This window comes from Rhodamnia argentea, chromosome 8 (genome assembly GCF_020921035.1).
Source record: "Rhodamnia argentea isolate NSW1041297 chromosome 8, ASM2092103v1, whole genome shotgun sequence".
In the NCBI taxonomy this organism is placed as follows: Eukaryota; Viridiplantae; Streptophyta; class Magnoliopsida; order Myrtales; family Myrtaceae; genus Rhodamnia; species Rhodamnia argentea.
Genome location: NC_063157.1, coordinates 26939489 through 26965293, shown reverse-complemented (window position 1 = coordinate 26965293; position 25805 = coordinate 26939489). Strand labels below are relative to the sequence as shown.

At 40.8% G+C, this 25805-nt stretch overlaps 3 protein-coding genes across 4 annotated transcripts; all 3 read right to left on the bottom strand.

The window, feature by feature from the left end:
* Positions 1-60: 60 nt before the first annotated feature.
* On the bottom strand, positions 61-5130 carry LOC115738306 (serine carboxypeptidase-like 34). Of its 2 annotated transcripts, none has more exons than XM_030670911.2 (10): positions 4737-5130; positions 2639-2746; positions 2328-2423; positions 2117-2209; positions 1946-2034; positions 1557-1850; positions 1332-1468; positions 997-1089; positions 803-908; positions 61-522 (listed from the first exon to the last, which is right to left on the bottom strand). In XM_030670911.2, the coding sequence occupies exons 1-10, from the start codon at positions 5068-5070 to the stop codon at positions 373-375; spliced, it is 1500 nt and encodes a 499-aa protein (XP_030526771.2). In that variant the 5' UTR covers positions 5071-5130; the 3' UTR covers positions 61-372. The 2 variants fall into 2 exon arrangements, with proteins under 2 accessions (XP_030526771.2, XP_048140436.1); XM_048284479.1 differs by having other exon boundaries at positions 2117-2213; positions 2332-2423.
* Positions 5131-16959: 11829 nt separating this feature from the next.
* On the bottom strand, positions 16960-20411 carry LOC115738162 (serine carboxypeptidase-like 34). The gene is made up of 6 exons (XM_048284359.1): positions 20141-20411; positions 19864-19977; positions 17720-17855; positions 17531-17626; positions 17325-17430; positions 16960-17091 (listed from the first exon to the last, which is right to left on the bottom strand). Exons 1-6 carry the CDS (start codon positions 20409-20411, stop codon positions 16960-16962), a joined length of 855 nt encoding a protein of 284 aa, XP_048140316.1.
* A 2033-nt stretch (positions 20412-22444) lies between these two features.
* On the bottom strand, positions 22445-24944 carry LOC115738163 (serine carboxypeptidase-like 34). The gene is made up of 10 exons (XM_030670694.2): positions 24652-24944; positions 24380-24493; positions 24147-24233; positions 23978-24070; positions 23788-23876; positions 23404-23694; positions 23143-23279; positions 22951-23046; positions 22731-22836; positions 22445-22640 (listed from the first exon to the last, which is right to left on the bottom strand). The coding sequence occupies exons 1-10, from the start codon at positions 24920-24922 to the stop codon at positions 22491-22493; spliced, it is 1434 nt and encodes a 477-aa protein (XP_030526554.2). The 5' UTR covers positions 24923-24944; the 3' UTR covers positions 22445-22490.
* Between the last annotated feature and the right edge of the window lie 861 nt (positions 24945-25805).

Sequence of the window (25805 nt, the reverse complement as noted above, 5' to 3'; positions counted from 1 at the left end):
GGATATTTAACTCGAAATTCATATCATCGCAGGTGATTAATGAATCATCTCTAGGTAGAATAAAAAAAGAATATCACGGAAGCATTTCAAATCGTTCAAGCTTGCCAAATTCCTCAAGGTCCCAATCGCCACAATCAAACAATGCTGAACAAAGTGGAAAAGGGGCAATTTTCCAAAATCAAACAATTGCTGCACTTTCCTCTCGACTGCTTTGACTTTGACATTGTATCGAGTCCGTTGACTTTTTTTTTTTACTTCTAATGTAGGAAATGAGCAAAAAGCAAAAGCAAAAAAAAAAAAAAAAAAAAAAGAAGAAGGCCAAATTAAAATCCACGAAAAACACAAAAATTGAAAGATAGGTCTTTTTTTTTTTTAGAATGGTGCAGATGGCAATTTCTTATTGGCCAAGAAGTGCTTGGCCAATTGGAGAGACCTCTCGGGAGCAAAAGTTGGGACTTGGTGACCCGCACCTCTCACGGTCACAAAGGTCAACCCATCATACTCAATCGTCCATCCACCCACCTGAAAAATCAATCAAACCCCATCAATTCGTTCAATCCCGTTACAGCAGTAAATCGATCTGCATCTACCTTAAGTCGAATAAAGCCTATCATCTCGAAGAACATATATGGCACAGAATCGTTTCGGAATTGAACGGGACGATCAGAACCGACGTCCTTTCGAGTTTCGTACGAGGAGCAGCATGAATGAAACTAAGTTTCTGTCCAAAATGCATTATTAAGGGACCTACCGACTAAACCTGTCATGACCAAATTGATAGAAACAGATCCGGGATTATTACCTGTTTATGGCTGTACCATGGGGTCCATTCCTGGACGGTATCAAGGCCAAGTTTTCTCAACGTGTATCTTGTTGCGGTCACCGGAATTCTCCCATCGGTGTCTCCGCTGTCAACGGCAGATTCATCACCGAATTAACCATGAGCAACTGATCGCATCGACAAGAATCGATCAAAGATCACGGGGCTCGAATTACCTGTACACCCACACGCGCAGGCCTCCTTGTATGAGCTTCTTGATCGTGGGAAGCATCGACGCCGGCGCATCGCCCCAGAACGTGATGTTATTGCTGCAAATGCAACAAGTAGGAAATTTTTCTTTATCTTGATCAATTCGCCGATGATCGTTTTCTAACTCGTCCCCTAGGGACATTATCCTCCATTTTTCGTCGTGTTTATCTTCCTACATATACCGTAAAACTAATCGAAACTATTCTAACGCGGTGACCGTGTTGCCAAGAAACTAGAACATTCTACTTACACGGATTAGGGTTTGAGATGATCTAACCAAACGTGAACAAGATTATCTAACCTGCAGTGAGTCCAATTATACGGGATTCTGGTGACGTTCGCGTGCAGCGCTTCTTGAACGTCCGGTCTGTTGAAATATATCTCGGTGTAGTCCGATGCGCATGGGTCATAACCCGCCGGTCTCTGGTGCCATCCAGCCTATATACATCACATGAACGTCTGGACATTTTCATTTTTTTTGTCATGAGAGAAATAAAAAAAAATTGTGATTAAAATGCGGACACACAAGTTTGGAGAGCAATCGGGGCGACACGACACCGGTGATGACCGGACGTTGGCAGGTGCTGCTGAAGTTGCTGTTCACGCACTTGGGAGCATACAAGCTGTACATGTCGATGATCTTATACACGGCGAAGTACTTATTGAGGTTCTGGTTGCAGTTTGTGGTCAGCTGCTCTTGGCTAAAATTGCACGCCGCCTTGATGTCACGATACAGGCGATCGGATATGACCGCGTGATCCCACGCATAGTCGATCATCCCCCTTTGGTCCGTGTCGTCGTCCATCAGCGCGTTACCAATCTGGCGAAGTCAAGTTATCGAAATTAAGCGCCGACTAATTCGGTCTCCAAGAGATTTACGAGCCCTTCGAAAAAAATTGATCTGAGAAAACTAACCATTAGACCCTTTAGGTTAATGTAGTCTTCGTTCGAGACCTTCTTATTGTTGTCGAGAATAAGCTCCGAAAGCTGCGGAACATAGTGCCCTGGAGATTTGAAGATTAAAGAGTCATTACATATGTTAATCAGATGATTAAGCATGTTAATCTTAACTCAATTTCTGATTACCTGCATAGCTCTCTCCTGCGATGTAGAAGTCGTGGGACTTGAATTGTGGGAATCTTCTAAACCAGTTCGCCAGAAATACGTACGAGTCCTTAGCTATGTATCATTATTGGAAAAAAAAAAAAGGGCAGAAAAAGAACATTAAGATACAAAGTGTCAAAATTATTTCCAAATTATCGACCAATAACTCAATTCGGATTATAAATTGTTGTACCAAGAACGGTGTCTCCGAGCCGACCGATGTCGCTAGTTGTATTGGTGTAGGAAAATCCCACCCCGACCGGTGATTCTAAAAATAGCAGATTTGTAGCTGAAAAACAAAAGAGCGAGCAGTAGTATTATGCGCCATTTGTTTCGCGAAAAATGTGGCGTTTCTGGAAAATAAGTAATTTTCCAGAAAGTAATTTTCCAGAAAACTAAGGCTATTAGATTTTTTATTTATTTTTTAGTACCTAAAATATATTTAAAACGAACATGATTATCTTGGAAATAAGTGAAAAAAATATTTACGCTTGTGTGGTTTACCTTTGTTCCAAGTGTAACGATTGAACTTCAGATTTGGTTGGTCCTTTTGAGGGAAGAAAGGTCCTAATTCCTCTGATTGGCCGTACCCGATCGAGGAACAGCCAGGACCTGTGGTTTTCCAGATACAGAAACATGTAATGATCGTCCGAAAAATAATCCTGGATAATCTCGCCGTGAAATCCTTGGTAAATGCAAACCTTAATGGACTTTGTGGGTCCCACAATTCCTTGATTAGTACATGCATGAAGTGGCCATAGCCCCAAAAAGGAAAGCTTTGTGGAAGATGCTTATTTGCACTCTTGTTTGCTTGAGTGTATCTTGGAAACTAAACCTAGTGGGGATTAATTGCAATGTTGAAAGAGCTTTGGATACCCATTGTCAAGTGGAACTCAACAAGGCGGAAATTAAAATCAGGATAATTATCGGTATTTGACCGGAAATCGAAATCGCTTCAGATCTCGATTCAACCTATTTGAATGTAATCATTCGCTTTCCGGCAGATCTCCATACTTTTTACAATTAAACTTTACGTTCGATCCTGCCGATTTGTCCAAATAGACACAATAGTAATCTGTGCTACAGCAGTCAAGTTGGTTTTCTACCACAAACTTATAGCCTAGCCCAAAAATAAGGGTCAAAACCCAAATCCAAGGTTGGAAATGTCCAAAACCGCCGGGTCTTGCATTTTCAAATGATATGGCTAGTCAACTAAATCTTGTCATTAGTACCATAATTACGTTTTCTTCTAGAAGTGTTGAGAAAAGTTTCCGGTCCTTCCCCAGTAATATTCTTATTGGAATGTTTCTTTATTCCAATTTGGAACCCAAAAAAAAAAAAAAAAACATATTCAACTACTGTTAGTGTCAACCAGAAGCAATGAATTTGAAAGCTTGGAATAGAAGACAAAAAGGTGGGCGTCCATGAATGATGACAAGCGTAAGCACGCCAGTTTTGGTTGAACTTTGGAAGCCCCACAATAATGCCACACAACTTCATCTTCAAGAATTCATTATTAGGGTTTTTCTTTTTTCTTTTTCCTTTTTCATGTGGGCCTATCGTCTTTCTAGAGTTTATAATATTCTCAATTTCAACTCATTGACGTGGAAACCAGTCCAGAAATATATCGTTGCGTAGCAACCTAACTAGACTCAATTTGTCTTGTAACATAGTTTTACATGATGGGTCAAAAACATCGACAAGGAATTTAACAACATAGTCAAACAAGATTAGTTTGACCACAAAAAAAAAAAAAACACATGATTAGGGTTTGTTTGTTGTTTGTTTTTTTCGCTAAGACGCCCACGGAAAGAGCAAGCGACGGAGGTTGTTCGACAGCCGCCCATATATAAAAATTAGTGAAACTAAATTATGTTTGTTGAATATCATGATTGAAATATGGCCCCAGAAAAAAAAAATAAAAACAATTATCCTCCAACTAAATAGAAAAATAGTGGGAAAAAAATATGATATTTAAGGGAAAAGACAACCTGTATAACTGTCCAAGAAAGGGAAAGTATTGTCCGTTCACTCCCGATAGTTTTTTATTTTCATCCTATTCCCCTTAAATTCTAAATTATTTGCAAATAATTCGTTAAATCATGTTTGAAATGTGTGGAATCTTCCGAGGGAAAATCCATTGGTCAAATGAAGGGTCAACAAATTATTGTCACGTGAACTGAAAAATGCCATGATTGCGACAACAGACCTAATGAGCTCGGAATATTACACGCACAGGAAAATACGGTGCATGGTAAAATTTCATCTTTTGAATAGAAGACAAGAGCATGCTAGCGAGTTTAGTAACATCTCAGGACAAGATATTCGAAGATTTAATGCCATGAATTATGCTGCTAAAATATACAATCGCATGCGACGGGGTTTTTATTAACTCTTACGAAACGATCAAATAATTCACATAATCGCTATGTGCACGCGAGAAGATCATTGTAACCCGGTAAAATCGATGACGGAAGTCGCCGACGAAGACAAGAAATTGCAAAGGGAAAAAGAAAATATCTTGTGGAGGACCACATGAATTGGGAGCCAAAGAGGGACAAAAGAGATAATCTCTGAGAACCCAAAAAGGAGAAGAGAGTACCTCCATTGAGCCAAAGGAGGAGCGGCTTGTCCTGGGGACTCTCGGTGGCTTCGAAGAACCAATAGAACAGGGCTCGCCCATGCGTCGCGTTGACCGTCACGTACCCCGCGTACTGCTTGAACTTCACCTCCGGTTGACCGGGGAGCCGGTACACCCGGTCCGCCTCTTGCTCCCTGGCCCAATTCCCCACGCCGTGGCCAAGACCCGCCTGCACCGGCAGCGACAAGGCCACGAACGTTGCCGTCAGGACGAGCACGCACTTGAACGAAAGCATTGATGGACTCGAAGAAGAAGATGAAGAAGAAGGAGACGAAGAATGATGATGACCCGCCATCGCTCTCTCTCTCTCTCTCTCTACTTTCTCTCTCCGAGTGTGTGTGTGGAGGGGAGGTTTTTATACAAGGCAGTAACAGATAAGATTCATGCGTTATACCGCTGTTCTGAACTTTTTCCTTACATCTAGTGCACAGTTCACCCCATTTTGCTTGCGTTTGGTAGTATTTGCCCCACTTCGAAGGACATGCATGTGCCAAATGAGACGCGACGCTTCTATGGTCCACAGACGAATAAATATACTTCCTCTCTATTAGGCCGGTGGTTTGGTTCTTTGCTCGAAATTTTCGCACCAAGAGTGACGTAATTTTCAGAAACTTTCAAAAGAGAATTCGACGAAACGGACTGGAATTTCATAATTCTTTGATCCGACTTCAATTAGTGTATAAAGAAACGGATCGGAAAACTACCCGGACAAAGCGCAACATCGTTTGAAAGGATTTCCGACCTGTCCATCCAACGAAGCATGAATTTCGAACCCTGTATGCGATATTTGCATGGCTTGAAAATGAACACAAATTCCTACTAAGCTTGTTCAGTAGGGTTCGAAAATTAATCGAGTGCACCAACCGACGTGATCAACAGTTGTTTGAAAATTAATGCGATTTTGATTTTAGATTCACGACGGGATCTCGACGCCCTTGAAAGTGATTTTGCCTTTTGGGAAACGGAAAACGAAGAAGATGTTTTATGTTTGAAAACTTGCTTTGCTATCTTGAGGAATTAAAGTCAAAGGGATTGGTGGTGGGGCCCTTTCTTCTTTGAGGGAGTCCCTCAAAGGAAGCATCCTGTCAATCAATGCGGTTTGGAAAATGGAAAAGATCGGCGGTTGAGTCAATGGCTTCAATCGAAATCTTGCACGGAACTTTGTTATATACATCAAATCACATTGTTCCGGTACATAGCTTCTGCTCAACGAAAATGATCTGCGAGTGCGCGCCTGTTTATCTTGTACAGAGCTGCACGAAAAAATTATCAAAAAAAAAATCTTACATTTAGTATGCTTTTATCAATTCAGTCCTATGCAGTTTAAGTTTATCAATTTAATCCTAAAATTTTTGTATTTATGTCAATTCAGCCTTTTCGATCAATCTTGACTGAAAATCGTTGACCCGGTGTGCTAGGCACTAACGTGGCCAATTTTTTTATAATATTTTACTCTTTTTTTTTTTTTATCTATTTCTCTTTTTGTTCTTTTTTTTCCTTACCTTTGGTTTTGTTTGTCAACGACTAGCGAGAGCCACGACGCCCTCCCCGACCACTAGCGAGGGTTGTGACGCCTTCTCGAGCAGCTCGCCCGGCCTTGCACGGATCCGGCCGAGGCCAACGCAACCACAGACGAGGCTAGCCTCACCCAAATCCGGCCAAGGCTACCTCACTCACTGCGGCGAGGGCCGCAACATCGCCAGCCGGTGGCGAGGGCATTGTGGCCTTCACCCGCTACTAAAGCCATCAATATAGATCCATGCCCCATTTTCTGAATCATATTTTGAACAATTGTATACGGGTTGTAAGTTTTCAAAGGTCGAGTGAGAATGGGTTCAAAAAGTTAAAGTTAAATTAGATGAGTCAAAAATGGGTCACACAGTTGAATCCATTTTCAACCCATCTAAAAAATTAAGTCATTAGCTGGGTTGGACTTGGCTTGCGTCAAGCATCGATTGTAAATGGGCCTTAAGTATATTAATTTTTATTTTAAGAAATAAGGAAATATAAAATATAAAAATATAAAAACTATCCAAGGGGTGGAATGCCGCCGCCGCCGGCCGCCGCCCACCACCATCGCTCGCCCATGCCGCCATCTTTTGGAGGGAAAAAATAGAAAGGCAAATAGAAAATTGTAATAACAAATACTCTCTAAATAATAAAAAATATATACAAACATAAAAAAAATTAAAGATAAAAAAATTATAAAATATTTCACCAGATTTGTATTGCATGAAAGCGTTTTAGCAATTTTATTTTTCTAACAAATTATAAGAAATAAATATTTCATAATTTGGTTAAATATAGAAGTGTTCAAGTAATACGGATTGGGTCGGGTAGGATATGGATAATTAGATTCGACTACATAAAAGTGAATCAAAACGGGTTAAATGGGTCGGTCTAGATCGGACCCGATTTGACTCAATCCAAACCCGACTTGACCCACCTGTTTGACACCTCTATCCACTATTGGCGAGGACTAGGAAATATTCTCCCAGCAGCCGATGAGGGCACGGCGACCCTTGTCGGCTGCCAAAAAACAAAACTAGAGAAAACGAAAAAAAAAAAAAGAGAGTAAAGATAATAAAAAAATCAAAAATTTTATTATTAAAACTTGGCCAAGTCGGCGCTCACTTTGCCACGTTAACACCGGTCGATCAAGTTGGCGATTTTTGTCCAAAATTGACTAGAAAGACTAAATTGATACAAATACAAAATGTTTAGTCAAAAGTGCAAAAGATTTAAGATTTTTTTGATAATTTCCCACAATTGCATACCTTGCATTTCCAGCAAAATTGTGACAAATTAATCGATTAAAAAAAGAAATTGGGACTTGTCTTAAAAAAAAAAAAAGCAACGACTTTCATCCCAATGATAAATTTGGCCATTTAAGCCCCAATTTTTTTTTTTTTTTGGACAAAATAGCATTTCATTCATATTCGCAATAAAACAGAGAAATATCATAGTTCAACCGCTAACTCTTCAAAGCACAGTAAGATCCAGATAACAAAATAAATCATCAGAACCATGATATGAGTTACATGCTCAAAAAATAAATATATGACTTCTTCAAACCAAAATCGATGGCTAAGTACTGAATCCGTCTTCGATAATAAACATATACCGATATCTTCATTTGTTGCTATGGCTTTGTCTTTCGGCATGCGCACCTAGGTTCGACGTCCCCAATACCATCGCCATACGTAAAAGGTTGAACGAGTACAGATCTGATAGTGAGAACAACCTTCACGAAACTCCTCCTAGTCCTTCCAAAATGGACTTGTACGCTAACGAGATCCATGGAAAACGAAACCTCGAAAACATACACTAAAAAAAACTACTTGAAATGGAAAAGAGAAGCTTCCAGATATAGACTAGATCAAAAGAAAAAAGCTCTACAAAGAGGAGGAAAGCGAGAAAAAAAACCACAAAAAACTAAATTAGTTAACGAAGAGGGGAGAGAGAGAGAGATTTAACTCAAACCCTCTCTTCCATAGAGAAAGAAGAAAAACTTGCGTAGAGATGGGAAGGAGAGGAGAGGAGGTGGCGGCTAGGATTAGGCCACAATTTTTATGCAGATAGATGGATTTGGTCGCCATTAGAGTTGTCGTAAAAATTTGCATATTTGCATTTGTTGCAGTAAAAGGAGTTTGTCCTCTTGATACTGGTCATGGAGAATTATGACCTCAATTTTGGGGGCTTGTTTGATTGTCCGAATAATTTTGCTGAATAGGATAATGTCCGATAGGATAAGAATATGATAGAATTTTTGATATCCCACCTAATATTTGTTGACATCCCGTTATAATATGGATTCAAACAGATATTATCTAAATAAATATTTGATTTGCAGGATGCAAATTAAAATTACACCATGAACCCTCTTCCTCGTGAAGTAGACGAGGGGGCCATGAAGTAGAGGAGGCCGTTGTCGCTCAGCTCTACTTCCACAACAACAACAAAAAAAAAAAAAGAATTAATCTAAAAGCAGGTAGAAATTTTTATGGGAAGTGAGGTGAACCCGGTATCTCTTTGCTGGAGATAGACAATCGTGTGGATCTTCGATAAATAACTGAACTTGAGAAGAAAAAAACAAACCGAGCTTTTTACTTTGTCGATGATGTCGGGTTAGAGGGTTGATCAATGAAGGATGTGTTGGGGAACCCCCACATTAAGTGACCGGAGCTGATAATCGGTCTATAAGTGTGAGGAAAAGTCTCATCATTTAAGCTAACTTTTAGGATGAGAGAGGCTTAAGACCACTCAACACTAGTATCAAAGCCCGGATTACCAATGAGTATAGATCCAAGAGTCACATAAGAGAGATACGAATTGTTCTTTGCTCCGGCCTCGGCCCGATGTATGAGGAAGAGACTGTTGGGATTATCCCACATCGATCATGGAATGGTGATCGGTTTATAAGTGTGAGGGAAATCATCATCCTTTGAGCTAGCTTTTGAAATGAGAGAAACCCGAGATCATCCAACACCGGTATTAGATGTCGGGTTATCAACGAGTCTGGATCCATGAGTCACACGGGGGAGAGATATAGGTTGTTGTTGCTCTGACTCATGGCCCAATGTGTGAGGGGAAGATTGTTGGGGTTGTTTAATATCGATTGTAAAAGAGGTTGGTCGTCGGATTATAAGGGTGAGAGAAAACCTCAACCTTTGAACTAGTTTTTGGGATAAAATAGGCTCAAGACCACCTAACACTCATATTAGAGCTCAAGTTACCAATAATTTTGGACCTAATAGTCTCATGGGATAGTTATGGGTTGTTGCTGCTCCGACACAAGGTGTCGATATATGAGGAAGAGATTGTTGGGGTATTCCCATATCGATTGTGGAAGAGATTGGTGATCGGTTTATAAATGTGGGAGACAGTTATCTTTTGAGCTAGCTTTGAGAATGAGAGAGGCCCAAGACTATTTAACAGGATAATGTTATCGAATTTGGGTCTTTAGGGTGTCTTGAATAGAGAGGAGAGAGCATGGGAAGGGATTTGGAGAAATGAAAAGGATGGCGCAGTTTTTTTCAAAGATGATGGAAACAATCTCACACAACACCTGAGCTTTTTGCCTGCTCCCTTCTATTCTTCCTTGCTTTTCTTAATTTTCGTATGGCTTTCTATGGACCCAAAACTAGATCTATGATGCAAAGGCTTGAGTTTTACTATCACTTCTAGATCGATGGACAAGCCTAAACGCAAGCAATCATGAAGAGGCGGCTCGGCCATGGACGACTAGCGACTACGAGTCGCGGCGACTAAGATGGTGGCTCGGCCATGGACCCTAACTTCATATCTCGCATTGTTGATCATGGACCAATGGCGTCACTAGCCAGATCTGGTCAACTCTATCTTCTCGTGGTTGTCATAACTCTGGCCAGCGTAGCAACGAAGAGAGAGGGGGAGGAAGAGAGAGAAATTTTTTAGTTTGTTCAATTTCACACACCCTATCCGAATCTATCCCACTCATAGGTGAATTTTTTTTTTATCCGGGTTATATCCGGTCATATTAAGACGTTGTGTCATTCCAAACACTGAATATGATAAAAGTTATCATGTCCGAAATGTTATCCGGCCCATCAACGCAGCCTAAAAATTTAAATAGTGAACTTATTACGGTTATAAAAAAATTTGTTATACTTAAGTGACGTGACGGATTATTGTCGAGTTTTGAATATATCACATCTGTTTTATATCTCTGTTACTTATTATATGTAATATTACCTTTTGTAATATGGAGAACAAGTCACCATCTCCTTTTCTTTTCTTTTTAAGATTATTAATTTGTATTTCCCAATAGGAGCCCAAATAACGAGGGGAGATGAGAAGAAGATCTGCCTGATGCTATTTGCATTATCATCAAAAGGCTTTCAATTTTAATATCAGTTCGAGGATGAATCCCTTTCTCGACTATTGAGAATTCTAATTTTATAAATATCATCTCCGAAAATTACATATATCATGGACGGACTATCTACAAGTTCGCTCGAATTAGTCTGAGTATCTGAAAGTTGGATTTAAAGTACGGACGATGAAATTAACGATCGGTGCTTAAGGACTAAATATATCACACACAGGTAAGTAATATCACGATATTGAAAGCGAAAAATAAAAGAAATTTTCACTCTTAATTCCTCCTATTTCGAAGTTCCGACTGGGATTACGTCTCAAATCCCAAATCTCTGTTCGGTCGCTAAGCAAATTTTATTTAATTAGAAGCACTAAATAGACGAAAATCGAAGTCTTGAAGCTTGGGTAGCGTGATGCGCTGCTCCTCTAACTGTCACCAAAGTCAACCCCTCGTGCGTAATTGTCAAACCTCCAACCTTGTCCACACAAAACTTAATTTTTATCCACCAACATATTAATAAATAAGTAAAAAGAACACGCACAAAATATAATTGCTCACAGACCCAAATAAGCGTTGTTAAATTCCAACATCGATTTATAATTCCGGGTTGCGTTTGTTTGGGGAAAACTTCATAAAAAAGGAAAATGATTTCCGAAAAAAGCATTTTTCAGTTTGTTTGTTAATATGTGACCGAAAAAGTTTTTCGATAATTGGATTTCATTTGAAAAATGATTTATAATCCTGTGACTTTACTTAAGGCAAAAAAAAAATCGCATTATTTTTTTATAACATTTGTTCTTTATATTACATTTACTTTATTATTATTTTTTTATTCTTATTCCTATGCCCGTCGTCAAGCCTTGACGATCGCCCACACGAGGTTCAACCTCGCCGGGATTTGTCGAGCTTGAGCTGACTAGATATGGCGAGGCTCAATCTCATGTGGCCGATTGCTGACCGTCACGGAGGCTCGGTGATCAACGGAGGAAATGAAAAAGAAGAATATATATAAAAATATAAAATTCTAAAAATACTATTTAAAATATTTTAGTTTAATAATTTCGAAAAGGGTTTTCACTTCTTTAGATTTAGAAATTTACTTTCTTAATTCTATGTATGAATTATCTGTTGATCGGAAAGTTACTTTCATTTATTAAGTTATTTTCGACGAATCAAACAGGTGAAAGTTTGAAAAACTAATCTCTAACATTTTTACTCAAACAAACGCACCCTGAGATTTATCTTGAAATCAAGGCTGATCATATGTTCAACAGTCGAAATAACATCGATAATCAAAACGATGTTACGAATCCGTTCGACTCAATCCGTACACGACTAAACAACCACCTGATTTCAACTGGAAATCACGGGGAGGAAAGGAAATGACAAGAGTAACTTCAACATCGAATTTTAATCTGCATTTACGTTACTATTCAAGGGGGAAAAAAGGATGTAGCGGATTAGATTATCATCATAATTAGAGACTAATAATGAAATTACCTCTCTGCCTTTGTACTTGAAGGCCCATAAGCGAATACTCCCATCGATGAGCTTCCGCCAAAATATAACGAAAGCTTGGACAATGGACACTACTGAAGGGATAAGTACATCACGAGTACCATAACTTGTGTACGGCGTTCACTTGAATGCCATAACTTTCAAAACGTTCACTTAAGTGTCATAACTTTCAAAAATCGTTTACTTGAATATCACGTCGGAGCAAAATTGTTCACTTAAATGTTACGGCAACTTTTCCGGCATGTTACATCAGCTTTCCGATGTGCCACGTCATCTTTCCGGCGTGCCATATCAATTTTCCAGTTGCCACGTCAGCTTTTCCGGTGTCCACGTCAACATAGCACTCAAGTGAACGATTTTTGAAAGTTATGGCACTTAAGTGAACGTTTTGAAAGTTATGACACTCAAGTGAACGCCGTACAAAAGTTATGACACTTATAGTGTACTTTTCCCCACTATTGAATGGTGCAATTGCATGTGCAGCATTTTTCCGCAAAAATCTGTCTCTCTCAAAAAAGAAATTTAGATTTTTCTCTCCCACCCCCCACCACAAAAACAAAAATAAAAGACATTGACTTTCTTTTCGAGAACAAATTTAGCCAAAAAAAAAAAATTGTGGTATCTCGTAAAAGCACGCAAACTTTTATTCAAGAGACACTGGGCCATTATTAGAATTGTCGTCCAAATTTGCAAACCAATATCCGATGTGACGAACGGAGGATGATGACACGAATAGTAACCTAAGTAGCACCGATATTGACACGTGACATGCGATAGGAGTCGCACAATACTTCGGCACGTCATTTTTAAAAGATAGAGATTTTCGATATATTGAGGCACGTTATATATTAAACATATTTTTATATATATGCATGATAAATTACTATTTCTTATTATTATTTTTTTGTAAAAATAAAGAATTTACAAAGAGAGCTCTCATAATAAAAAAGAAATTTCCTATCATGGGTACTCCCGTAATTTGACCCCAGCCAGTCTAGAAAAAAATAAATAATAAAGTAAAAAAAATTAAACTACTTGGTCGAGAAAATATTGAGTGCTCCTGGAAGTCCACGTCATGTACTCCCCCAACCAATCAAAAGGAGATATGTGGAGCCATGTGTCGCTGTGGGGCCATATTTTAGGAGAAAATATTATTCTCTTTCCTATTATTAAAAAAAAATTAGTTTGTAACTAGACCTATGCAGCAGTCTACCATGCACAATCTTTCTCCTCTCTATGGGCCTGTTTGGTTCAGTATTTGGCCGACAGATTTTGAGAAAATGCAAATATCTTTGGGTTAAAGGCCTTTTTCAAAATACAAGTAGTGTTTGGCAAAATGTATTTTAAAAACATATTTGGAAAGCAACTTTAACGTAAATGTTGTTTGGTGAAAAACGAACTTTGTAAAGTATTTTTACTTTTTGAAAAAAAAAAAGCGGCGGCAGATGGCGGCGGCCGAGTGGCAGCAAGCGAAGTTGACAAAATTAAAATAAAAACAGATTAATTGCATTTCGTAATACTTTGAGCTAAAAGACTTTGGAGAGTATTTGATATGCAATTGCGTCTTCCCAAAGTGAGCCAAAAAATGAACCAAACACTATTTGCATTTAGCCAAGAGACTTTAGAGTCCCAATGTTCATTTGCAATGCTGAACCAAACGGGGGCTATCTTTGAAGCGAATGAAAACCACCTTGATTTTGGCTGCCTCGTCTCTCCTCCGGCGCTAGTTCGCTCTCTGCTCTAGCACACATGAAGCCCATTCTCCGCTGGGGTGCTCACCATGCGTCGGCAGCTCTCTCTCTCATCTCTCTCATCACCCGAGATGCGGACATCCTTTCCCCCCGATCTCTACCCTTCAGATCCGTGCTTTTCCCGACTTCCTTCCTCACCGACTCGGTGTCCCCCGGTGTGTCACCGGCATTGACTACATGTCGGACGCATGTCGGAGCGTGTTGGACATGTCTCTTTGTCCGACACGTATGCGGCGATTCCCTCGGCATGTTGGTGCTTCTTCATAGGCGGTGGCTGCCATGTGGGCTAAAGTGGCAAAGATTCCTAAACAAAACGATGACGTGCTAGGGTTCTAGAGCCAATACTTTTCAAGAGAGCGATGCAACAACTCATTAAATTAGGTTGGGAGAGAGATGCAAGTAGACCTGTTAAATGGGTGGATTGGGTAGGGTATGAATCGGGTCATAAATGGTCTAGCTCAAATTGATCCATTAATCCGTTTATGATCCATTTATGCGTAGTGCAAATTTTTTGACCCATACTAGTCCCGACCCGTACCCACCCTATACCCAACCCGACGCACATTACTAAAACACTTCTATATTTAATTCAATCTAAGAAAATTTATTTCTTATAAATTTGTAAAAAAATTATATTACTAAATCATTGTGGACAATTTTCATATTTTTCATATTTTATTTATTTATTTATTTACAAGTTAATATATATTTATTTCTTTTAAAAATCTGATTTTTTTTCTCTTTATTAGAATTTCATGTACAAAAAACAGTCGTTACTTCTCTGCCACTATTTTCCCGCCGCAAGCGAAAAAGAAGAAGAGAACACAATGTTTCACGCTCGAACTATTAGTGAGGGAGACGCATTCGAATAAACTTGCTCTTCTCGTTGCACCATATCGAGGATTCATCTATACTGAAGACTAATACTACCAAACTTAAGTACGAAGTGTGTTAGCATCTTTACGCTTCAAAGCGGTATTGCATCTACTCGAAGAACCACTTGGGATAGTGATCAACGGAGCTAACGAGCCGGTGGAGGAGAAGCCTCTACTCCTGCGCCTCGAGTTCGTCTAGTTTGAACTCCTTCAACCTGCCGCCGAGGTCCTAGAAGATGCATATTTAATAATTAAAATATCACCTGTTTATGCATGTTTCTTTTGTTAACATGTGTTCTATTCATATCATATAGCAAGTCCTACAAACATCTGCCTTTTTTTTTTCATGGCCACTCTGCAACCTCGACAATAATATTCAAATTGAATAAATTAAATATAAAAAAAAGAAGGGAAGCAACCGCACCAAGGAAATGATGTCAATTCGTCCAGCAACAAAAATCGATTGAACCGAATATTAAAATCTCAAACATAATCGACTATGAATAAGAGCAAAGCATGAGGCTCAAGCACCAAAAAGGAAAAAAGAAGAAGAAGAAGACGAAGAAGACAATACTCGTCTCCTGCTAGTGAGAATGAGGGAAGAGAAAGAGTGAAGGCTTTTAAGTGGGTTGTCCTAAGTGAGTTGTAAGTGAGTTCACAATGGACCCATTTATAACCCATTTATTTTGACTTTTTAAATGGATTGTCTTATCTGTTGGTCTATTAAGTTTGTTATGACTTATTTATGACCCACCTAATTGCTTGTGGGTTCTTAAATTGATTTTGGACCCATTTTGATACGTCTAGATGCAAGGGTGCTCAATTTGAGCGATGTCCAAAACCTTGTTCAATAATGCACACATGACGATATATTTTAAAATGCTGTGACAAACTTTTATTAAGTATTGAATATGACCTATTGATTGATATGTATATTTATCGTATAAAATTTGTATCCCTACTTTATTATACCTGGTATCACTCCTTTAATAAGAAGGTTAAGCCCCATCTCGTAATTTCAACTTTATTACTTTGTACTTCTCCTTGGGAACCCAAATAACGAGGCAAGTAGAGAGATGACCATGCCTGATGATATTTGCATGACCATCAAAAGCGTTTGGCAAGAACATAATGACCCGATTCGAGTTCAAGCACGCACCCTCTTTCTCGACTATTTAGAGTTCTAAATTCATTAATATCATCACTCAAAATTACATCCATAGCAATGACACGACATAGGACATGACAAGATACGACACGTCGACACGTGATTTCTGAAAAAATAGAGAATTTCGTTATACTGGGACACGTTGTATATTAAATATGATTTGTATATATACATGATAAATTATCATTTTTATAATTTCATCTGCTTTTTCCTTTTTTTATTCCCTAATAAAGAACACAAAATAAAAATTTAGAAAAATTACTAATGCAGAAATAAAAGCCCAACTAAAACAAAATAAATTCAGAAAAAGCATCACTAAAAATCAAAACCTTCTCTCCCTCTCTCTCTCTCTCTCTGTAACCCTTCGGTCTCCTTCTTTTTCTAGCATCGTCGTCCCGCCGTCATCGCAATCTCCTTCTTCTTCCTCCATCTCGTCCCGACATCGCAGCCGAAAGAAGGAAACCCTAATCCTCCATCGCAGTGCATCCCCAATCATCCAGTTCCAGCAGGCGCACCTCGCGATGGTAAATCCTAATCTCCCATGGCGAGCCAAGGGGAGGCCAGGCAGAGCCGAGAGCAGAGAGACTGAGAGGGGAGGAAGATGAAATTAGGTTAGCAATTTGAGGCTTTCGGATTCCGATTTCACTTAGCTTAATTTTCCCAAATTGCACGAGGACACGCGTGTCCGAGTGTGTCCCAATCGTTGACTGCGTGTCGGAAGCTCGGACATGCGAAAAACGTCCAAACTCCCGAGTCCGTGCTACATAGCATCTACCCAACATTATTAACATTTTGCTAGCGTGAGTTAGAGTATTTGAAAGCGGATCCAAGCGCTAATTGATAAAATTAATGATCGCTGGCTAAGAAGTAAGAACTAAATCGAATCCGAGCACGCAAGTAATCTCACGGCATAGAATAGTTCGAGGATTCGACCTTGATCACGTCCCAAACTCCAGACGTCTCGTCCGTCACATAGTTATTCTTCTTTAATTAGAAGCATCAAATAGAGGAATCAAAAGGGCGTGGCCGGGGAGCGTCGAGTCGGCTGAGGAGAGCGCTTGGCGGCAAAAGTGGGAACTTGATGCCGTGCTCCTCTCACCGTCACGAAAGTCAACCCCTCGTACATAATTGTCCAACCTCCGACCTAAGACCAAACAAAATCTAATTTTCGGGCACCAAGAAAAATTAAATAAATAAAAATAACACGAACAGCATATAATAGCTCGTAAGCTCAAATAATACTTTCATAAATTCCAATATAGATTTGTCTATAGGGCCACCTTCACATCGAATTTTCATATGCATTTACGATGTGATTAAAAAGTAAAGGATGCAGTAGATTAGATCATCATAACTAGAGACTCATGATGAAATTACCTCTTCACCCTTGTACGAAGGTGTCCAGTTCTCCGTGATGTTGAGGCCGAGCTTCTTCAACGTGTACCGAGTCGACGTGACCGGGACTCTCCCGTCCGTGTCTGCACTGAATTGCAAAAGGATCAATCAAACCAAAATTACCATTGTAATATCTAAATGGAATTTAGTTAATGAATACTAATTTAATTAATTTTAACCGACAATACCTGAAGACCCACAAGCGAATACCCCCACGGATGAGTTTCTCCAGCACTGGGAGGACTGAAAAAGGCATGTCCTTCCAAGAATATCTCACCTCGAGGCTTAATTAATTTTTCGAGACGAACTTAGCATAAATTAATATCTTTTTAATGGCTTCATATTCAAGAAAATCAAGAAATTATAATTTAAATCACCTGCAAAGACTCCATGGTCGAGGGATTCGCGCCACGTTCGCATGCAATGCCTGTTGCACGTTGGGAAGGTTAAAGTAAGCCGTGGCGTGGTTCTTTAAGCATGGATCATAGCCCGCTGTATCGTACGTCAGAGTTCCTGTTGGATCAAGATAGATTTTGTCGTTAAATTAAGCTAATTGAAAAAATAAAGTGAAGGGACAAAAAAATGAAGGAAGAAAAGGCACCTACCAAATGATAATTAGGTGCATCCCCTTTGGCTCGCATGTTCAAGAGATGGCTGGCGAAGGGCCGACCGAGCGTAGACATGGCCACGGGCCGTGAACCGCCGGTTCCGGTTCATGAACTAGCGGTTACGGTTCGTGGCCATGCTTGAACCCGAACCGACCCTTGAAGGGGTGGTCTCGATTCCGATTCAGCCTAATTTTGGGTCGTTGGGGGGAAAAGAGCAACTGGCTGTTTTCTCCTTTTATTTATTTATTTTTTTTAGGTTTGGAACCGGTTTGAAACCGCATGTTCTAGGCCGATTTCGAATTTTTTTAAACCGTAACCAGCTCGTGACAGGTTTGGCCGGTTCCGGTCAACGAGCCGATTTCGGTTATCTCACGAGCCGGTTCCGAGCCGGTTCTAGGCCCAAACCAGCCCGTGGCCACGTCTAACTGAGCGGACAAGTGGGGGAGTACAAACTGTACATGTCGATCATCCTGTACAATTTGGAGTACTTGCCAAATGAATTGCGACAATCTTTGGTCACATTGTCATTACTAAAGTCGCATTTGTCCCGGATCGAAGCGTAGAGATCATCCGAAATCGGAGCGTGTCCCCACGCATAATCGACCATCCCTGTCATATCCATCTCGAAATCCTTGTATGGATTGCTCACCCGCGTGTTGAGAAATTCGGCAAATCATTTTTTGATTCATATGAAAAATCATCGAATAAGATCGAGTTTAGTTGAGAGTTAATTTGGGTACGCACGATGAGGCCTTTAAGGTTTATGTAAGTGTCATTAGTTGCTTTTTGGTTCTCATCGTAAATTGCCTCAGCAAGTTGGGGTGCACAGTGCCCTGAAAAAGGAAGGAAAAACCATCTACCACATTCATTGATTGATTAAATAGAAAACATAGAAGAAATTGATATTTGAAAGAATCGATAATTACTAACCTGCATAGCTTTCTCCTGCTATATGAAACTCGCTTGATTTGTGCTGCCGAAAACTTTCGAACCAATTCAGTAAAAATGTGTGGGCATCTCTCGTTGTTAATAATCGCATGAAAATTCATTTCAGCAAATGAGGTTATCTTGAAAATTGTACAAATAAATTTTAATTATTTCAAACCAATATTATTGTCGTCTTGTTCTACGGTGATGTTTGAGTAAGAAAATCCGGCACCGACCGGCGAGTCCAGGAACAACAGATTGGCAGTTGCATTTGGCAAGAACAAAAAGGCGAGAAATTATTATGCAATGTGACAAAATATATGGTGTCGTAATTAGAACAACTGAGCAAATATTAGGGGTGAGCAAATTGAACCGCTCGGACCGGATCGGGACTGATGGTTCGGTTCCCGGTTCTAGAGGGAGTGGTCCGATTCCCGGTTCTAGGGTTCACCAGGACCGGATCGCCCCGACTGCACCGATTGATTATTTTTTTTTATCAAGAAAACTCCATGCGCATGGGGTTTTCTCGATCTTGAATTTTTAGTCCCTAAACGAAATCCCCATCTCGATCTTGCTTCAGCTAGTTCCCGGGCCGTTTTTGACTCGAAGGGAGATCGTTACGCTTGAATCTCATGTGCATTTTGAAAACAATCTTGTAAACGGTTCTCAGCTTTGCCTTGAAAGACCTGTTTTAGGAAATGAACTCGAATTTTTTTATGTCCAACCTCTATATTTGCTGGACTGGGACCGTCTAGGAACGGCGCATTTTTTTTTTTTTTTGGCATATGTCTAATCCAATGGAACAGCACAAGAACCGAACTAAACCAGTGGTCTAGTTCCCCGTTCCGAAAAATTGAGAACGGGAACCACTGGTCTGGTTCTTGGTTCTCGAGGGGAACCGGACTGGACCCGGAACCGATCGCCCCTAGCATATATACTTATCTTCCTTCTAGGCTGGGGAACGACAAAAGAAATATCTGACATGCCTTTTTTCCAAGAATAGTTGTTGAAACTTAGGGTCGGGCTGTCCAGCCCATCTATTACAAGAAACGGGCCGAGTTCTCGGGCTTCGCCGAACCCTACTGAACTGCATCCTGGGCCTGTAAGTATAGGACGTAATATAAAGTTGGAGATTAGAGAATATAAGCAAAATTAATTTTCATCAAATCCAATATCAAAGCAATTTTTACCCCGTCATTTTTAGTTTTAAGTGGCACATTCACGTAAAAAGTTAACCTATAATGGAGTTCTTTGCAATATTACCTCCATTGAGCCACAAGAGGATAGGTTTCTCGGCAGCATGGCTCGTCGCCTCGAAGAACCAGTAGAAGAGAGCCTTCCCGAGGCCGTTGTTCACCGAGATGTAGCCGAAGTAGTGACAGAAGCTCGCCGGGGTCTGGCCGGGGAGGGTGGTGATGAGGTCGGCCTCTTGCTGGGCCATGACCTCAGGGTCGATCTGCTTCCATGAGGATGAGGAGGTGGCAGAGGCCAAGAGACACAGACAAAGGCACAAAACTATGGCTGAGAGGGCCATTTTTTTTTCTGAAGTTCTGCTGAATGTGATGTGCAAACATGATTCTTATCACGCTCCATTTATACCCGAGTATGTAAACTTGTTTGGGCTCAATATGCTTCGAAAGTCATTCATCACGCCCCAAATCAATCGAAATTATGTACGCGATCGACTCGTCCAAAAATTACTATGGTTTCGATTATGGATGGACTCGCGACGAGATCTTGATGCAATTCAAATGTGATTTTGCCTTTTTGGGGGAGGGAGGGAGGGTATAAAGGATCTTCGTTTGTTGAGTATTTTTGCCGCTTGATTTTGTGAAAATGGAAGTCAAAGAAATTGGTGGCGGGCCCTTTCGATCAATGCGGTTTGGAAAATGGAAGAGATCCTCGGTTGAGTCGATGGCTTTAATCGATTATTTGACAGGCTTTGGTACATTAACTTAACTTACATTGTTGCCGGTTCATACCTTATGCTTGTTTAAGGATGATCTGCACGTGCGCGCGCGCTTATCTTATCTAATCCTTCCATTAATGAATGGGACAACTGCATGTCCGGCATCCCATGTGATGAACGGAGGATGATGCGACGAACGTCAACTATCACGTCGACCAACGTGGCAAAAATTGCCAAACAGAACGATGACGTGCCCTCCCTTCACCAAAACGACGTCGTTCATGGAGAATTAGGCCTTCACTTTAGGAGGCCCGATTTCATGAGAGAGAAAGAGACACGATGCTCAATGCAGTCAATCTGAGGGATTTAAGACTAGGGTTCTTGAGCCAATCCTTTCAAAGAGAGCAATGCAGCAGCCGACTGAATTAGATTGACAGAGAGACGGGGCGCTCTGTTGAGTTGTATTAAGAGAGATACAAGAGCGCTCAATGGAGGCGATGTCCATAGCTCTGTTCAACAGTGCATGCATGGCGATATATTTTAGATGATGTGGCATGCACTTATTGAGTGTTGAATATGACCCACTTATTTATATATTTATCTATGTATAAAATTTAGATTTTAGCTTTATTACACGCGGCATTACTCTTTTCTTAATAAGATGATTAAGTACCATCTCCTACTTTCAAATTTTTTTTTTTGGTCGAATCTACTTTCAACTTTGTTACTTTGTACTTCCCATGGGGAGCCCAAATAAAGAAGAAAGAAGAGAGAAGGCCATCCCCGACGATACTGGCAATAGCGCCTTCTTTTGACCAAAATGACTGTCGGCCACGGAGAATTAGGTCTTTATTTAGGGGGCTCGATTCAATCAGAAACAGAGAGAGAAGGCGCTCAATTCAATCGATCTAGGGGATTCGGGGCTAGGGTTCTAGAGCCAATCCTTTTCGAGAGAGCAATGCAGCAGCTCGTTGAATAAGATTGAGAGAGAGACGGGGGCGCTCGACGACTCATAGCGAGAAAGATACAAGGGCATTCAGTTTGGACAGCATTCAGATCTTTGTTCAACAATGCACGCATGACGAGAGATTTTCAAATGACGTGACAAACTCTTATCAAGTGTTGAATATGATCCGTTGATTTACATGTTTATTCATCGTATGTAATTCGTATTCCAACTTTCTCATACCTAGTATTACTCTCTTTTAATAACAAGATTGAGTACCGTCTCGTGCTTTCAACTTTATTACTTCGTGCTTCCCATTGGGAGCCCTAGAAATATCGAGGCAAGAACAGAGAAGACCATGCCCGATGATATTTGCATTGGCACCAGAACACATTGATAATGACATAATCACCCGATTCGAATCTCATATCGGTTCGAGTGTGCACTCCCTTTCTCGACTATTTGAAGCTCCAAATCGATACATGTCATCACTAAAAGTTGCGTACGGCATCTACCCACCATTTTGCACGTTTTGCTAGTGGGAGTCGAAGTATTTGAAAGTCGGATCCAAGCACCGGCCGGTAAAATTAACGATCGCCGCCGGGCGAGGAGTAAAAGAACTAAATCGAACGGGGTAAACTCACGACGTAAAAACACGAAATAGAGAAAAATCTCGCCTTTACATATATTTATTTATTTCGAGGATTCGACCGTCACATAGCTATTTTACTTTAATTAGAAGCGTCGGATGGAGGAATTCAAAAGGGCGTGGACGGGAGCTTCGAGTTGGCCAAGAAGTGGCGAATGATCTGAAGAGAACGCATGGGGGCAAAAGTGGGAACTTGGTGCCCTGCTCCCATCACCGTCACGAAAGTCAACCCCTCGTACATAATTGTCCAACCTCCAACCTAAGACCAAACAAAATCTAATTGCTCATAAGCTGAAATAATACTTTCGTAAATTCCAATATCATAATTAGAGACTAATGGGGAAATTACCTCTCTACCCTTGTACCAAGGTGTCCAGTTCTCCGTCATGTTGAGGCCGAGCTTCCTCAAGGTGTACCGAGTCGACGTCACCGGGATTATCCCGTCCGTGTCTCCACTGAATCGCGAAAGGATCAATATAAAAAGAAAATACCAAAATTGCCATCATAATATCTAAATGGAATTTAATTAAGGAATGCTAATTTAATTAACTAATTGTAATCGACAATACCTGAAGACCCACAAGCGAATGCCCCCGCCGATGAGTTTCTTCAGTACTGGGAGGACTGAAAGAGGCGGTTCCTTCCAAGAATAGATCACCTCCAAGCTTAATTAATATTTCGAGACGAAATTAGGGAAGAATTAGTATCTTCATAATAGCTTCGTATTCAAGAAAATCAAGAGAATCATAACTTAAAATCACCTGCAAAGGCTCCATGGCCGAGGGATCCGGGCGACGTTTGCATGCAGTGCTCTTTGCACGCCGGGAAGGTTAAAGTAAGCCATGGCGTGGTTCATTAGGCATGGATCGTAGCCCGCCGGTATCGTACGTAAGAGTTCCTGTCGGGTCAAGAGAGATTTTGTCATTAAGTTAAGCTAATCATGGCGGAAAATTAGGAAAGTTAAATTGCAAAAAATAAGGTGAAGGGATGAAAAAAAAAATTAAGGAAGAAAAGGCACCTACCAAATGATAATTTGGCATGTCCGCTTTGGCTCGCGTATTTAAGAGATGGTTAGCGGCGAATGGCCGATCGAGCGGACAAGTGGGGGAGTACAAACCGTTCATATTGATCATCCCGAACAATTTGAGGTACTCGTTGAGTAAATTACCACAATCTTCAGTCTCATTATCGTTCCTAAAGTCGCACCTTTCCAGGATTGAAAAATGGAGATCGTCCGAAATCGGAGCGTGTCCCCACGCGTAATCGATCATCCCTATTATATCCGTCTCGAAATTCATATACGGATTTCCCACCTGCGTGTTTTAGAAATTTCATGCATAATTTTTTTGATTCATATGAAAAATCATAGAATAAGATCGAGTTTAGTTAAGAATTTGGGTACGAACGATGAGGCCTTTAAGGTTTATGTGGGTGTCATTAGCCGATTTCTGGTTCTCATCGAAAATTGCCTCGGCGAGTTGGGGTGCATAGTGCCCTGAACAAGGAGGGAAAAACCATTTACCACATCCATTGATCGATTAAATAGGAAAAGTAAATGAAAATTAATTGTTAAAATTAGGGTCGATAATTACTAGCCTGAGTAGCTTTCTCCCGCTAGGTAAAACTCGCTTGATCTGTACTGCGGAAACCTTTCGAACCAATTCAGCAGAAATATATGGGCATCTCTCGCTGTTAATAATCACATAGATTTCAGCAAATGAGACCGCCTTTAAGATTCTACTAATAAATTTTAATCTTTACAAACCTGTATTGTTGTCGTCGTGTTCTACGGTGGCATTGGAATAAGAAAATCCGACGCCGACCGGCGAGTCGAGGAACAACAGATTGGCAGCTGCAATTAGTACGAACAAAGAGGCGAGATATTATCATGCGATATGACAAAATATGTGATTTCGTAATTTAGGACAACTGAACAGATACACTTCTTGCTGTTCAAATTAAGCTGGGGAAAGAAGAAAAAGGAAATATCTGACGTGCCTTCGTTCCAAGTATAATCGTTGAATCTTAGCGTCGGGCCATGGGGCCCATCTGTCACGAGAAACGGGCCGAGTTCTTGGGCTTCGCCGAACCCGACCGAAGTGCATCCTGGGCCTGCAGAATGTTGTCGATTAGCGAACGTAAGTTAATATAGTCACTCGCTAATTCCATCAAATCACATAAGAAAATAATTTTCACCCCGTCATTTTTGGTTTTAAGTGGCACATTCACGTAAAAAGTTAGTTCTGTAATGAAATTCTTTGCAACGGTACCTCCACCGAGCCACAAGAGGAGAGGTTTCTCAGCGGGACAGCTCGTCGCCTCGAAGAACCAGTAGAAGAGCTCCTTCCCGAGGCGGTCATCCACCGAGATGTAGCCAGAGTAGTGGCGGAAGCTCGCCGGGGGCTGGTCGGGGAGGGCGGTGACGCGGTCGGCCTCTTGCCGCGCCGCGACCTTGGGGTCGATCTGCTCCCATGAGGAAGAGAAGGCGGCAGAGGCCGAGAGACAGAGACAAAGGCACAAAACCACGGCTGAGAGGGCCATTCTTCTAAGAGTTCTACTGAATGAGATGCGCATAACATGGTTCTTATCACGCTCTATTTATACCCGAATATGTAAAATTTTGTTTCGATTCGACATGCTTCGAAAGTTATTCATCACGTTGCGAACCAACCGGGCGCGTGCGTACGAGTCCGAAAATTGATATGATTTCGATTATAGATGCACGCGTGACGAGATCTTTATTGCTATGAATAAAGGATCTTCTTGCTGCTTGTTTTGCGAGAATGGAAGTCAAACGAATTGGTGGCGGGCCCTTTCGATCAATGCAGCTTGGAAAAATGGAAAGGATGCTCGGTGGAGTCAATGCCAGTGCATGGCTTCTGCTCGTTTAAGGATGATCCGCACACGTGCGTGTGCGCGCGTGTTTTTTTCTTATCTAATCCTTCTATGAATGAATGGGGCAACTGCATGTGCGGCATTTTCCGCCATAGTCTGTCCTCTCGGTCTTTTATTCTAGAGACAAATTTGGCCATCATTTGAAAGTTATCTCAAATGTGCAAACCGGCATCCGATGTGATGATCGGAGGATGATGCGACGACCAACGTCAACTAACTTTGCAAGTACTGCCAAACAAAACGACGCCGTCCATGGAGAATTAGGTCTTGACTTTAGGGGTTCGATTCAGTGAGAGAGAGAGAGAGAGAGAGAGAGAGAGAGAGAGATACAAGATGCTCAGTTCAGTCGATATGGGGGATTTAAGGCTAGGGTGCTTGAGCCAATCCTTTCAAAGATAGAAATGCGGCAGCTTATTTAATTAGATTGATGGAGAGACGGGAGCGCTCGGTTGTGTCATATTGAGAGAGATACAAAAACGTTCAATTTATGCGATGTCCATAAGTCCGTTCAACAGTGCACGTATTGCGA